Below are 16,767 nucleotides of genomic sequence, written 5' to 3'. Positions count from 1 at the left end.
GAGCAGGGACCAAGCCACGGGAGCTCACCCCGTCATGGGGATTCGAAATGCCAAACTTCTGATTGGCAAGTCCTAGGCTCTGTGGTTTAACCCACAGCGCCACCACGTCCCTTCACTGGTTATAAAGGTAAAGGTACCCCTGCCCGTACGGGCCAGTCTTGACAGACTCTGGGGTTGTGCGCCCATCTCACTTAAGAGGCCAGGGGCCAGCGCTGTCCGGAGACACTTCCGGGTCACGTGGCCAGCGTGACATCGCTGCTCTGGCGAGCCAGAGCCGCACACGGAAACGCCGTTTACCTTCCCGCTGGTAAGCGGTCCCTATTTATCTACTTGCACCCGGAGGTGCTTTCGAACTGCTAGGTTGGCAGGCACTGGGACCGAGCAGCGGGAGCGCACCCCGCCGCAGGGATTCGAACCGCCGACCTTTCGATCGGCAAGTCCTAGGCGCTGAGGCTTTAACCCACAGCACTATTCTAGTCTGCATCAAAAAGTATAGTGTCCAGATCAAGAGAAGTAATAGTACCACTCTCTTCTGCCTTAGCCAGACCACACCTGGAGTACTGTGTCTATTTCTGGGCACCACAATTTAAGAAGGATATTGACAAGCTGGAACATGTGCAGAGAAAGGCAACCAAGATGACCAAGGGTCTGGAAACCAAGCCTTATGAGGAGCACTTGAAGGAGCTCGGTATGTTTAGCCTGGAGAAGAGGAGACTGAGAGGAGATATGATAGCCATCTTCAAATATCAAATATCTCAAAGACTGTCACATGGAAGAGGGAACAAACTTGTTTTCTCCTTCTCTTGAGGGTTGGACTTGAACCAATGGCTTCAAGTTACAAGAAGCTGTTTGGCAGTGGAACCATTTCCCTTGGGATGTTGTGGAGTCTCCTTCCTTGGAGGTTTTTAAGTAGAGGTTGGATGGCCATCTGTCGCGAATGATTCATTTTAGGTTCCTGTATTGCAGAGGGTTGGACTAAATGACCCTTGGTATCCCTTCCAATGCTACAATTCTATGATTCTGTAAAATGGACCTATTCATCCTTCCCAGTTCCTGATATGTAGTGGTGCATATGGTGCAAGAACGTCTATGAAGTACACCTACAATTTGAATTACAAATTACAAATATGGTAAAATGCAACATAAGAAATAAAAGAAGAAAGAGAAACACCATTAAAGATCATACAGCATCAAGCAGAGTGTGCCACAATTGCTACAACAGGCAGATCTGTCAAGGCACTCTGCAATTTTCAAGTAGCCTGTGGAGAAATTACAGGTTTTACTACTGACTGGTGCAACGGCACTTTTTCCCCTGGCACCCTTGGGCCCGTCCTCACTGAAATATAGTGCACCCACCTCACAGAACACCAATTCCACCAATTCCCACAAAGTACACCAGATTATTTTGTGGGGGACTTGTGTGAGGGGAAACTTAATAATTTGGAGTCTCAGGCAGGATGTGATCAAATAAAGAATAAATATTTTATTTAACAAAGGAAGTTTATGACACAAGTGGGCAAAACATAGGATACTTCAGATTATAATGTTATTTCACTTCAGCGCTTTCTCGGTTGTTGCACAGCTGTTGCCACTTAATACTTTGGTTCTTAAACAAGGTATTACTTCCTGTCAGTTACACACCCCTTAGACAACCCTACTCCTGAGGTACTCCAAGTAAGAGACCCAAGGGATCACTGGTATGGGAGTCTTATCTTTTTGTAGAAGAATCTCTCCCCTCTTGACTGGAATGAGACCTAAGTAGATTGTATCTTTCCAGCTTCTACTTCTCCTGGCTCATGCTCAGCCTCCCAGTTAATTCCTGGCCTAATTACCCTAATAGGACACCACACACTGTCCTTCACACTAAGCTCAGAGACTCCTTTCTCTAGCTTGTGATATATTCCTCAGAGTGGATGCTTCTACCCAGAATCAACTCTCTGTATCTCCCAACCTACAAAACTGTCTCTCAAAATCCTCTCCTTTTCAACTCCCCCTCCTGGAACCCCGCTCAATCATAAGCTGCCATTCGTTAACGATTTGCTGGCAGGGAAAAAGAAAAAGAAAGGTGTTACGTACTGAGTTGAATAGGATCCAAAATGCAGCAATCTGATTGGTCCTAGAAAAATAGGATCCAAAATGAAGCAGTCTGATTGGTCCTAGAACAATAGGATTCAGAATGCAGCAGTCTGATTGGTCCTAGAACAATGCAGCAGTATGATTGGTCCGCAGGAGCCACCCAGTCCAGCTCCAGGGGGAAGTGAATCCACAACCTGATTGGCCTACAGGAGAATCCCGGAATTAGCCAATCACGTGCAGCCCATTGTGTAAATAATGTATATAAAGCAGATATTTTGGGGGAACATTCATTCCTCCTCACCACTATGAGCTGAATAAAGAGCATGAAATCCACTCTCGACTCTGAGTACAGTGGTACCTCGGGTTAAGTACTTAATTCGTTCTGGAGGTCCATATGTAACCTGAAACTGTTCTTAACCTGAAGCACCACTTTAGCTAATGGGGCCTCCTGCTGCCGCCGCGCCGCCGGAGCACGATTTGTGTTCTCATCCTGAAGCAAAGTTCTTAATCTGAAGCACTATTTCTAGGTTAGCGGAGTCTGTAACCTGAAGCGTATGTAACCCGAGGTACCACTGTATATTTCAAAAACACTTGGTGAACCAACCTGCCCAGCAAAAACAAACTTTTCCATCACAACTGGTAGCAGCTCTGTGGGGTTTTTGACAGGAACCTTCCTCAGCCTAACCTGGTGATGTCATTTACTGGACTCTCTGCATGCAAAACCTCCTATGACTCGGGCAAGGAGACATCATGGCATTTGGGGGATAAAGGCACATCTATCACCCTGCAAGAATTAGGGAAATGTTGGTTAATATTAGCATAAAGGTTTTGAGGCTCAGCATAGATAAGGTCCACTGATTTTCATGGTGTTCAATTGGATTTGCATTAAGGGCTAACCGAAGAACAAGCTGGGGATTGAAGTCCAGGTGTCAGGTGAGACATGAGGACAAAAACTTCACTGATGACTAAGAATGTGTCAACACATGCGATGACATGATCAAACAAGCTTCATTTTTCTTTCTTTGAAAAGAAAGCAGGCAAATTTGCTTTCCTGGCAAATAGATCCAGATGATAGAAACGACTAGACAGGATCCTCAAATGTAAAGCTCTAGGCTGATGATAAATAAAGATAAAACTCTTTGCATTACCAAACCTGCTAGCTGTTTCACAAATTTGCATGGGTTTTTGTTGTTGTTGTTGTTGTTTTAGTAAATTTAGGGTCATTTTGCATTTGGGTGTTGACTCCATTGCAGTGCTACAGAAGCAGAAGAACAAAGATCCATGACTTTTTTCCAAGCAGGAGTGATGTTGTCATCTGCTTTTGCTCCAGTATTTGGGAGATGTTCTGGCACGTGAATGAAGTGTCCCTATTTTCCAGGGACAGTCCCAGAATTACAGAAGCCATCCTGGTTTCTGATTTCATCCCGGAATGTCTGGTTTTTTCCTTTTTCCTCCCCTCCACGTTTTGGAGAACAATTAAAAGTGGTATGTGGAGGTGCAAAAGTGGAGTCCTGATTTTACTGAAAATAAAATACTTGCAATGAATGAAGGAAATAGTGAAGCTGGCACAGAAACCCCTTCCAATCATTTTGAAGGAAAACATCACCAATCCACTTTAAATTCTCTAATTGCAATGCTTCAGCGGCCAGCAATCTTTTAGGAAACACGTGGAGTGTTGATTCCTTTCTTGTAAATGGAGCCTTACACTGTCTACTCAGAAGGAAGCCCAACTGTATTCAATGTAGTTTACTGCCAGGTAACTGCATAAAGACTAGGCAGCCTGCTTACACAGCAATCCTAAGCATTTTTACTCAGAACTAAGTCCCATTGAGTTCAATAGGATTTACTCTCTAGTTTGTTCCTGATCATGCTCCCAGTTTCTATTATTATTATTATTATTATTATTATTATTATTATTCCGCCTTTTTCCCTGACAGGGACTCAAGATAGCTTACAGCTAAAAAAATTATTTCATTCCATTTATCTGTCAAAGGTGTTGAGCATTATCCCTTTCCTTTCATATTCTTTTCTTTACAACAATCCTGCGAGGTAAGGGAGGCAGAAAGGTTGTCATTGGCTCAAGGTGACATGTATATGACATGTATGTGTGCAGCGAGATCAAACTCAGGAGAAGCTTCCTGATGTGGAATAGGATATCCCTATCTTCACTGGAGAAATGTTGGAGAGTATGGTTTCACTATGGTTTAGGTAAAAAAAAGGTAAATGTAAAGGACCCCTGGACAGTTACCGGTAAGTCCAGTCAAAGGCAACTATGGGGCTGTGGCGCACACCTCGCTTCAGGCCGAGGGAGCCGATATTTGTCCACAGACAGCTTTCTGGGTCATGAGGCCAGCATGTCTAAACTGCGTCTGGCACAATGGAACAGTGACGGAAATCAGAACACACAGAAACACCGTTTACCTTCCCGCCACAGCTGAACCTATTTATCTACTTGCACTGGCATGCTTTCGAACTGCTAGGTTGGCAGGCACTGGCAGTGGCGTAGCGTGGGGGGTGCAGGGGGGGCCGGCCGCACCGGGCGCAACATCTGGGGGTTAGGGTTAGGGGGCGCAAATCCACGGGTTAGGGGCGCAAATCCACGGGTTAGGGGGTGCAAATTACTTGCCTTGCCCCGGGTGCTGACAACCCACGCTACGCCACTGGGCACTGGGACGGAGCAGCAGGAGCTCACCCTGTCATGGGGATTTGAACCGCTGACCTTGCGTTCGGCAAGCCCAAGAGGCTCTGTGGTTTGGACCACAGCACCACCCGCTAAACCTGTGGTTTAGGGCAGATTAGTGTAGAGGAAGTCAGAGAATTGAGAAAACACATTCAAATAACCCGTATGTTGAGCCTCCAAACTTAGCTGGGGTGGGATGTAAGTCTGTGTGGCATCCCTGTTCCAAACACTACTTCATCACCCATCATTATTCTGCCCATCAAAAATAAACCGGATGCTCAAATGCTCTGCATCATTTTGCCACACTGAGCAGCACCTAGAACATTCTTGGTGCTAGGTTTGTTTGCCTATGCACACAATTGTGGACGTATCCCACCCCCCCATTCCGACTCCACCCAGGAGACTATTGTGCCTTTTGTGGTGTTGGCCCATTTCTCACCAAAAAACAAGTTGTGCAAAGAAATTCAATGGGATTAGACTGTTGAAATGGCCTGCTATTTGATTAAGGTCCCCTTTCCTTATGAGAACTGTTTGTTCTCTTTTTGTCAAGCTAGGTGTGGAAGGCAGGGTCAAGATAAATATCAGGTGTAGATTCACCCCACACATCCTTTCTTGGCTGGAGGAGGCATAGAAGGCACCTGAAATACGCTTAAGACGCTGCAGTTCCAGGGCAAAGGAGCAGCCAGGATGGAAATTATATCTGTTTTCCTTCTGCTGGCAGTGGGTAAGTAGGAGACTCAGAAGCCAGCTCTTTGCTTTGGGCTGTTTTCTCCGTTAATGGCAGATCAAGCCTCATCTTAACTTATTGTAAAAGTAGGTTCAATTTTGGGTTGACGTGACCTTGTAGCAGCAGTCTACTACAGCTACCTTCACAATGCGTGGAGGAATATTAAAAGCTTGTTGTTTCATTCAATGTTTGTGCTGTGCTTTTCAGTTAAAAATAGACAAGGTGACTTATAATTATCAATTTATTTTGAGAAGAACAATTTTACAAAAAGGAAATGCAGCAATTGTGGAAGTGGCTGGGGGTGGGGGTGGGGATATTGTACAAAATCAGGAGTACAGAAACCAAGTTGTGGGGGACTTTTTCAGCCCGGTGGGCCAATTCCTTAGCTCCCCCACTCCTGGAATGCATGACAGGCACCTAAGGTCACCAAAATGTCCAGTGAGACATTTCTTCCTTTGCAATGTGGTGGAGCAGTTGATCCCAGTGGGGCTCGAAGACCCAGTGGGTCTAGAAGCTGGCACTAAATTCAAACCATGCTTTTATGGCAGGGATCATCTCCACTCCAGAGCTCTGATCAGAAGCTGCTGAGTGTGGAACCAATCCCGGTTGGCCTTGCAATTGGTGCCAGACTTAAAAGGACTTGAATACAAGCCCTGCTTTTCATGGAACTATTGGGAACACATTTCAAGTCTCCTGGTTGTTCTTTCCTATCTGCATCTTTACTTGCCCCCCACCCGCAGGGGGGCCAAGTGTCTTTAGCCTCCTTAAAATCTCTGGGCAAGGGGCTGGGCCTTCTCAATGTCTGTCAGCCTTCCTGACTGCTGACTTTCTCCACAAGCCCAGAGCACCAGTGCCAGATGCAAAGGCATGTTGTGCTCATCAGCAGGATTGAGCCAAGGTGCTGGACTTTCAGCACTCTGGCGTGATCCTGCTGACAAGCCCATATAGTTTTGTGTCTCAGATCAAATCATTTGATAAAGGTAGGTCTTCTTTAAACCCTGTGAAGGATGGGGCTCTTGTTATCATTTCATTTTATAGAATCATAGAATTGAACCATTGGAAGGGACTGCGAGGGTCACCAGCTCCCTGCAACGCAGGACTCTTTTTGCCCAATGTGGGGCTCAGATTTACAATCCCGAGATTAACAGTCTCATGCTGTACGGACTGAGCTATCCCTTCCAATACAACATCCCCAAAAGTTTTAACCACAAAAACATCATCAATAATAAATATATATATAAACACTATTTCAAAACCGTGGTAAGAATTTACAGGTACATTCTTACCACAAAATTAAGAAAGGGTAGAAATAGCCATTGAAAAATCTTGCTGGGAAAGGGTCGAAAAGACAATTAACAACAGCATCTGTCTGATGGGAGTTCCAATAGGTAGGTGAAACTGCACTAAAGACCAATTCTTTTTTCATGTGTTAATTGTTTGTTTTATTGTATTTTGATGTTTTGTGTATGTTTACATATTTTGTGTTTTTCTTCATGTAACCTTTTTCTTTGATAAAACTTAATAAAATATTATTTAAAAAGATAAAAATAAATAAAGACCAATTCCTAACTATTATGGAATGGGCTTCCTGATGAGATAATATTTGCAAAGGCCCTCTCCTGCAAAGTACAGAGGCCAGTTTGGGTATATAAGGGGTGAGACAATGTTTTAGGTATCTGAATCATATGTCCCACAGTTGTGAAGTACACTGAAAATGTTCTCTTGCCAGCCATGGTAGCTTGGGCTTCACTGATTTGTTACAGGTATACATGTGGCTAGATGGCTGTGTTGTCTTCTGACAAGCCTTGGATGAGATAGCATATTCAGTAGTGGGGGCATCAATCTTATTGCTACTGTTTACCAGCAGAGAGAGGAAGAGGAGGAACAGGGGGGCAGAAAGGTCAGGGTGGTGGAAATGCACCAGCAGACGCACAGTACATTCTAGATAGCATTGGGGCTCTCTCTCTCTCTCTCTCTCTCTCTCTCTCTCTCTCTTGCTGCCACATCACCCTGTTGACTTAGTTTGTGGTCAACTAAGACCCCCTAGATCAAATCTCGATTTGAAACTCAATGGAACACTTCTGGAATCTGCATAAAAAACTCTTGTCTCTCCCTGCGTATGCCTGTAAACATGAAACAGATCTGATGGCTTCTCTCTTGCTGCTCTTTAGGGTCAACCCTGACCTCTCCAGCCGATGCCTCCAATGGTAAGATCTACTTGACTTGTGGGCCTGAATTTGGGCTGAGGATTTGCCTTGAACAAATGAATGGCAGTGCACTTATAAAACATTCAGGCATTACTCCACCAAACATTGCAAGAATGTGTGGTGGAGGATTCCAGGCACCTTAAGACCTCCACTCCCACTGATTCCACCCCCAATTCCCATGTTCAGTGGGAAGGTTTGAAGGAGAATTTTGCAGGCTTCCTGATCCTGGGGGAGATCCTAAGCGTTCAGGCTGTATACATGCCGTATGTTAAAGCACATGGTTTCCCCCAAAGAATCCTGGGAATGGCAGTTCACCCCCTTGCAGGGCTAGTTCCCAGCACCCTTAACAAACCATAGTTCCCAAGATCCTTTGGGTGACGTTTGTGCGCTTTATGCAGCCTCAGACCCAGATAGAGGGAGGAGAGGCTGGCCAAACACATAGCCCTCCCTCCTCCCCAGGGGGCCTTCTGTAAAATGAGTTGCTGGCTTGGGCTCTAACAAGATGCTCCCTTCTCCTCTAGAATCATTGATGTACCCTTATGGGACTGCACAGGGTGACACAAAGAACCCCAAGTCAGATGATGGGACATCTACAAAGATCATCACTGCAGTGCCCTTCAGCTTCTATGGCAAAAAGTACAGCTTACTCTACGTACGTAATGCCTGGCCAAAGCCCCAGTCTACATGTTTCTTGACTAGAAGGGCAGGTGGTACAGAACTCTGCTCACCTGTGATTGAGATCTAGCAGGCTGCCTTGTACTGGCCCATCTTCAGTCTTGCTATCTAATCTAGTTGTCCATCTGTGCATCCATCCATTGCTGATTCCAGGTTTCAAGGAACCTTGGGCAACGTTCTACCTCCTCACCATCACTGTCGCCGCCTACTTATTCTCCTCATTTCTGAGGTCAAGGTTGGCAGGTGTTCAATTACACCAACCAGGGGTGCCAACTTGAATAAAATATTGGGGGGGGGGGGGAGTAAGCCCCATCCTGCATGATAAATCACATGATGTCACATACACACACACACCATTTGAATGGCAATGTCCATCAACTTTGGGGGAGTCCAAGCCCCTCAAATATTTTAATGAGGGGCTGAAGGGACCTCAGCTTCTAGGAGTTGACTCCTATGATGCCAACCCTATATCTCTCGGTCTACCTACCTGCTGTCATTCACACCTGTATCTCTCGCCTTTCTTCAGGTCAACAACAACGGGGTGGTCTCCTTTGGTGTGAATGTCTCACAGTACACACCCGACCCTTTCCCGCTGGATTTAGGGTCGCCCTTTGTCGCCCCCTATTGGGGGGATGTTGACAATACTAGAGGCGGGGATGTCCTCTGGAGACAGACTCAGGACTCTGCAGTGCTTAGCCGTTGCACCACTGACATCAACCAGTACTTCCCAGAGATGTCTTTCACGGCTGTCTGGGCCTTGGTTGCTACCTGGGACCGTGTCGCCTACTTTGGAAGTGCTTCAAAAAAGGTAGGCCTCTCTCTGACCTAGGGTAGCCAGCTGCAGGAGATGATAGGGCCCTGGGTGGAGCAAAAAAGGGACTTTCAGCAGATGAAACATACAAGCAACACTTGCCAAAAATGCCTCTACTCTCCCTGACCACTCAGCATTGTCCCACCACCATCCCTCTGACCCTTTTCGCCTTGGGGGTTCCCCATCTGGTGCCTCCCACCATTCCTCTGCATCCAGCCAGTCCATGACACATCCACACAAAAGTCAGAGGTTTGTAACATTCAGTCCCTGGATCTGAGGTCCCCCCCCCCTGCCCTAACCCTTAATATGCAATGTGAAAATGTGGTAACAAGAGGAACTTATGGGAAACCTGTTGTTGGGCTCCAGCCACCATCATCCACAGCCAGTGTGGTCAATGGGGTGGCAACATCTGGAAAACTGCAGGTTCCTCTGTCCCTAATCTACATGGTTTCCCTATCATTCTCGATGAAGAGCAAGACTCCCCCATGGCGCCCTCCTACTTTGTGTTCCCCAGAGACAGAGCTGCATCTCTTTGTACTGTCCGTAGCTCCACAGTCCCATGTCTCTTTCCTTTTTGCTGCAGACCAACACTTTCCAGGCTGTCTTGACCACCAATAATGAAATAGCTTTCATCATTTTGAATTATGCTGATATCCAGTGGACAACCGGGATAGCAAGCGGTGGGCATCCCAGGACAGGCCTTGGGGGAACCCCTGCACAGGTATTTGATCTGAATAGGAACACTGAGGGAATCTGACCTTTGCAGATTCCGATATGAAACTGACCTGGTCTCTGACCTCCCAGACCAGCATGTGGTTCGGAACATCCTTTGGGTTTCATGCTTCTCCAGAGCTTTTGGCCAAAACCAAAAGTATCAAAATATGTGTTCTAAATTGAGATTAAAACAAAACCAAACCACATTTGTTTTGTGACAAAAGGTGTTTGGGATAATCATTATGGGCTGTATCCAATGTTCTCTGTCTGCACAAGCAGGTGGGCGAGTTTTCATTCTGTGCAATGGAGGACTCCGCAACACAAGGGAGAACTCCAGTGCAACAGTTGCGTCAGTGAGAATTCATTGCTCAACAAAATTACCAGCAACCTGCTTCTGCGTTCTCTTGTGCAACAATTTCCTCCTGCTGCAGAATATTTTGCCTGGGGAACAAGTATACAGCCAAGTGACTTTGACTTGGATACAACCCTTAAGTATGAATTGGGGAGGGAGAGTTTTTTTCCTTTTCCTTTTCTTAATGGACAGATTAAGAGCTCGTCCACATTCCTGCTTCTCCCATGCCTAGGAAGCATAAGTCTGAGCTGTTTTCTGCTTATCTCACATTTTCTAGGCATGCATCCAAGTGGTTGTGCCTTTGCCCCAAAGCTCCCCCCACCCCACCAAGAAAACCCTGTATTTAGCACTAAATCAGAACAAACAAAAATCCATGGAAAACCTGTCCTTTGTTCCAATTCAGCAGTGGAGTAAACGGGAGTGTGGCTAAGCCCTTAGCGTGTAACTTCAGAATCATAGAATTGTAGAGTTGGAAGGGACCCAACTCCCTGCAAAGGATGCTTCACCATGATATCCAGATATGCTTTGTATGCATCTGAGCCGATTCTGCTCTTAAGCAGGCCTGGCTTTGTAAGCGATCAGATGGGAGAAACCACCTGGGGATGATGGGTATAAGCTGCCTTGCTGAAATCAGAAACAGCAGGCTATCCATGTACAGAGTTAAACTGCCATGTGAACAGTCCAACAGATCAATATTTCCATCCAGAGTGATTTCATGAATGTCGAAATTGTACTGTAAGGTGCAATGCATAACCTACAGCAGCTTTCCGCCAACTTGGTGTCCTCCGCCTGCCACTAGACTACAGCCCCCATCATCCCTGATCACTGGCCATGTGGCCTGGAGCTGATGGGAGTTGCGATCCAAAAGCAGCTGGAGGGCACCAGGTTAAGGAAGGCTGTCTTAAAATACTATCTGAATGTCAGCCCATTAACTCACTAATTGGAAAGAAATTGGAGATGTTAATGTATTTTTCTTCCACTTATATCAGCAGTTATGGCAAATATTGGCCCAGCACTAATTGCTGATATCTGGGGGGCGGGTCCTGGATTTTCATTGTGATGGGTTTTTTGGCAAGGGAGGGGTCTCTACTGCCAGGGCTTTACTTTTCCTGTGCTAAGTCCAATAACTATTTTGCACAGGGCATGGCATTTCTGACCTCTGATCGCTGGAAATCTGATTCATTAATGCTTCTAGCTTTTGAAATGTGCAAAGCTTTGCTTGAACAATTTCAGGAAGCAGGCATCCAACAATAAGGGAAGTTGAGGGTTTGCTTGTGGTGTTTCTATGTTTTCTAAATGAAAGCTGAAATTCTCGGTAACCGAATTCTGCAGCTAGTTCCATATTCCTGTGGCTATAACGTGCTTTAGGGCTATTTCACAGCAACCACACAATCACATCTGGCTATTGCTAAATCAGCTTTCAGTTGCCAGTGCAAAAACAAACAAACCTAAAAACCCACTCTTGAAGATTCTGCTGCAGTTATTCCGCCATCATACAGATATTTGCCCTGATCTGAAGCCTGGGTGGTTGTTATTTACAGATATGTCCTGCCCTTCTCCCAAGCTGCTCAACATGACATTCCAGATTCTCTATCCCTGTTTGAGGCAATGATGGCCACCAACTTTGATGGCTTTCAAAGAGTGTCTAATCCTCATTCTTTTGAGGACCCCTCAATAATATTTTTTTTTTAAATTCAGGGGCTGAGGGAGGCCAGTCATGTCTCCTCCTCCTCCTCCTTTTTTAAAAGAAATTTTATTTTTCAATTTTTGAAATTGTTAACAATCATACAATCATACAAATTAAATAAGTTTTCCAATAAAACCACATAGTATGACTTCCCTCCCCACTCCTTCTGTGGTTTCTTATGCTTTGATTTTCATTACTGCACCTCCCAATTGTTGTTGTTGTTGTTTAGTCGTTTAGTCGTGTCCGACTCTTCGTGACCGCATGGACCAGAGCACGCCAGAGTCTTCCACTGCCTCCCACAGTTTAGTCAAACTCATGCTGGTAGCATGCACCTCCCAATTAATTCTATTGATTAGTTACTCCCTGTGTTTTCCTTAACAAATACATCCACCCCCATTGTTCTGACCGGACACTGAGGTCCAGTGCCAAGGGCGTTCTGACGGTTCCCTCGCTACGAGAAGCCAAGTTACAGGGAACCAGGCAGAGGGCCTTCTTGGTTGTGGCACCCGCCCTGTGGAACGCCCTCCCACCAGATGTAAAGAGAAAAACAACTATCAGACTTTTTAAAGACATCTGAAGGCAGCCCTGTTTAGGGAAGCTTTTAATATTTAATAGGTCATTGTATTTTAATATTCTGTTGCAAGCCGTCCAGAGTAGCTGGGGAAACCCAGCCAGATGGGCGGGGTATAAATAATAAATTATTATTATATAATATTATTATTTAAATTAATCCTGCTAATGAGCTTTGTTGTTTACAAAGGTTTTTCAGATAGTCCATGAATCTTCCCCATTCTTTATTAAAAGTTGTTTCTCCGTGGTTTCCTATTCTTCCAGTAAATTTTGTCATTTCAGCATAATCCATTAATTTAATCTGCCACTCCTCTTTGGTTGGGACTCTTCTCCTCCTGCTGCTGCAGAGGAGGAGGAGAAGGCGGGGGGAAGCAGCCCCCAGCCACTGGCGGCAGTCGGAAGAGGAGGAGGAGGAGGAGGCTGAGCACCAGAGAGGAGGAGCCACTGGCCAGTGATGCCACACTGCCACCACATTTAGCTCCACCTCCTAGCTCCTCCCAACATCCTGACATCACATGCATGCATCATCGCCCCCCTCCAAATCTCCTTCACAAGTTGGCCTCTGATGGAGAGCAAAGCCATCAGCAACTCTCCTAAGCCTGATGGCTATTTTCTACCTCCACTTCATGCTTCCAAAGACCAGTTTGTGGGAACTGCAGGTGCTGTGTGCTGAGGACCTGCTTGCTGGCTTCCCATAGACATCTGGTTGGCCAGTGTGATAACATTTTGCTGGACTTGATGAGCCACTGACCTTACATTCTTATGCATACGGGTAGTACGTCTGAGCCGTGAGGTGGGAAAAAGGCAGCGGCAGGGGTTAACAGTTTAAAATATATATATATATACATTTGGTTTTTCAACTTAAAATTTTACAAAAATATATCAAACATAAAAACAAGATTCCAAGGAATCTCCTGGACTTCCATCCTCCCCTTGGTGGGTCTTATTATTAATCCTTTCCTCCCATATCTTTTATGATAAGCCAAATCTTTTACCTCTCCATTATGTGTAGCATTCAACCTTAAACTACAAGTGATATTCCAATCCTACTAACGACTTTAACTGTTTACAATGGTCTTTAAGATAAATTATAAATTTTCCCAATTTCTTATTGAAATTTTCATCTTCCTGATTTCTGACTCTTCCGGTCATTTTACCCATTTCAGCATAGTCCATTAACTTCATCTACCATTCTTCTCTGGTAGGAACTTTATCTTCTTTCCATCTCTGGGCCAGTAACATCCGCACAGCCATGGCCGCATACATAAATAGCCTTTTCTGCTCCTGTGGGATTTCAGCACCTCGAATTCCTAAAAGGAAGGCTTCAGGATTTTTTTAACAAAGGTTATTTTAAATATTTTTTTTCAACTCATTATATACCGTTTCCCAAAATCCTTTTGCTACCTTACAATTCCACCACATATGATAAAAGGTGCTTTCTTTTTCCTTACATTTCCAGCAATGTTTTATACATTTTTGCGAATTTACTAGGAGTTAAAGTCAACCAAACATTTGCACACATACATGAATATGCAGAAAGGGATCGAGACTGAGGAGAATGTTTCCTATTCTGTGGGGTTGGACAGTACATTGCTTTTATCCTTTCTCCACTCCCTAGGCTGGATTTGACAGTGGAGACAAGAAAAACTTTTACAACATCCCAGCATCACGCACCCCCAGTGTCCTCAATATCACACAAACCACCAACGTGCAGTTTCCGGGGCGATGGGTGTTCCAAGTGGATGAGATTGTGATCGGAGACACAACGGAGAAGAGCAAATGCTTGGAGTAAGTGCCAGAGTGTCCTTTGAGAGGGGTGTTTTTGTGTGGGTTGTTTTAATAATACTTATATTACACCAGGGCCTGATTTAGGTTTGATGAGGGCCTAAGCTACTGAAGGTAATAGGGTCCTTTATATCTGCAGCTGTCCTTTGTCAACAACAAATTGTCGCTGTTTTTTGTTGTTCTTGTTGAATATATGCTATATGGTAATTTGTGGACCTAATAGGTATCTAAAGCCATTTGCACATAACAAAGTTTATCAAAGTAATTGTTGAACTGAAATACAATTAAGCATTTTCATAGTGAAATACAATTAAGATGTATGCTAACAGTGAAATAATTATGAAGCTCTAACTTAAAACGATTTTTTTATTCATAACAAACTTAATAATGCAAACACACTGGCATTTGGCAATAACAAAAGTTCCTTTAGAAACACAGTTTACAAAGACTCATAATCAAGTCTCTAGAAACTTGCTATAAGATGAAATAATAATAGGTGTAAATATATGATGCAAACTGCTAATAATTATAAATAGCAGAATGTAGGCACCCTATATAGAGAAATGAGTGACATTTTAGGGAGCAGGCTAGCAGGCGGGGCCCATTACTTACATCACAGGAGCCTACACAACACAAAAGACTGTTGCTGTATGTAGGTTTTATTTTATTTGTTTGTTTATCTTATATTTTGGAAATGTACATCCAGGTTTTTTTTCCCTTTATTTTTTTAGGGAGTCCCCAAGAGAGTGAGGTCCTAAGCTATAGCTTGTTTAGCTTATACGTAAATCCGGCACTGTATTACATTTTTTAAAAGATCCCTACACACATGCACTGTTCTTTATGGACAAGGATACTGGAAGCTGCCTCTACCGGGTCAGGGGACATGCTCATTCTAGACTGGTGTTTTAATCTTTCAAGCTGTCACAATGTTCCCTTAATAATGTGTGGGTGGGGATGTGGCAGAGGCTGTTAAGAAAAAATTAGCAAGTTGCTAAAACGGGCAGGAGTAGGGATCTGCTGTTCAGTACAAATGTTTCTGTCTCTTTTTGCTAGATGAGACCACCTGCAACTCAAGAGAGCCCCCTCCTCATCCACCAGTGTCAAGACAGGATGTACTCAAATCTTTGCAAAGATCCCTCTGCTGCCCCCTATAGGCTTGGAGCCATGGCTGATTATGGCGTACCAATAAAATGGCTGTGCTCTCGTTGCTACTCTCCTTTGTCTGTTCCCTGAGTGACTGGAGCTGAACGTGCTTTTTGAAGTCAAGAAATGCAGGAATGTGTGTGTGCATGTGTGTGTGCATGTGTGTGTGCATGTGTGCCTTTGATGAACAGAGGGTCTAAGGCTTAATCTTACATGAAAGTCATGCCTTCTGAATCTTGACCCCCTTCACTGTCACAGCGGAAAGCAAAGACTCTTCTGGCAGTGCCCTGATGCCTCAAGCAGCAGCAGCCTCAGCAGCAGAAATACAGACCATGGCGCTTTCCTCTCAACACTGCTATGCATATTTTCCATGTGTTGGGGAAGCTGCACCTGTTGAGCTTCTGCCTGTCATGCAGAGCAGACAATGCCATTTGGGGTGTGAAAGACCCAGTTCCTTCCAGGTTATGAACTCTGGCTTCGAAAACTGGTTCCAGGTCCTGAGTCAGCCCCACCAGCATCTGCAAACTCAAATCATTGTGCTCCAGTTGAATTGGATGTGTGGCCTCTGTGTGTGTTTTAAAGTCACCAGTGTGCTAACATTTACATTGCAGAGCATGTAAAGATTAAGCAGGATGTGCAACTGCTGTGTAAAGATCAGAGACGAGGTGCATGAGATAAATAATGAGCCACACCTCACATGTTTAAAGCCAGTGGCAGATATTATGTTGTCAGCTGCTGTTCTCTGCAAAGAGAGTCTGTTGTTGTTGTTGTTGTTGTCAATAATAATAATAATAATAATAATAATAATAATAATAATGCATTTTTGCAAGTTAAAGAAACACCAAACAATATTCATCATTATCTCTTATCCTCAGACTTTCAAATCCATCTCTCCATGGCATTCTGGGTAGTCTTTTGTCTGCTGCATAATCTATTATTCTACCCATTTTCATCTCAAATCCTCCTCTATTTAATGTTATCTGCTGCTCACATGTTCATTCCTACTTGTAGGTTAAAGTGACTATTATACCCTCTGAGATACTCTTCAAAACACTTCCACTCATCTCTGATCTGTGACTCATCCTTATTTCTTAGCAAAGAGAGTCTTTTGGGGAAAGCAGTTTGTTGCACAAGACCTCTCCTTCAACTCTAATTCTGTGGCCTGAATTTATTTATATACATACATACCATACATACATACATACCATATTTTTCTTCCATTTGCCATTATGTGATTGAATCCCACCCCAAAATAGTGACAGTCTGAATGGAAGCACCTACAACAGGGGTCAGCAAGGCTTATTGGGCATGGGCCAGATCACTCCTGCCGAGATCCTCTG

The 16,767-nt window shown here is 44.4% G+C and overlaps 1 protein-coding gene across 1 annotated transcript; it reads left to right on the top strand.

Annotated features, from left to right (window-relative positions):
* The first annotated feature begins 5,356 nt into the window (after nt 1-5,356).
* Nucleotides 5,357-15,491, top strand: LOC307221637 (sushi, nidogen and EGF-like domain-containing protein 1). The gene is made up of 7 exons (XM_079986347.1): nt 5,357-5,480; nt 7,655-7,690; nt 8,212-8,342; nt 8,892-9,173; nt 9,760-9,897; nt 14,118-14,287; nt 15,338-15,491. Exons 1-7 carry the CDS (start codon nt 5,444-5,446, stop codon nt 15,339-15,341), a joined length of 798 nt encoding a protein of 265 aa, XP_079842473.1. The 5' UTR covers nt 5,357-5,443; the 3' UTR covers nt 15,342-15,491.
* The last annotated feature ends 1,276 nt before the right edge of the window (nt 15,492-16,767 follow it).

This window comes from Podarcis cretensis (assembly GCF_951804945.1).
Source record: "Podarcis cretensis genome assembly, chromosome: 8".
In the NCBI taxonomy this organism is placed as follows: Eukaryota; Metazoa; Chordata; class Lepidosauria; order Squamata; family Lacertidae; genus Podarcis; species Podarcis cretensis.
The sequence above is the reverse complement of the archived record's forward strand: the minus strand, read 5'-3'. Positions and strand labels throughout refer to the sequence as shown.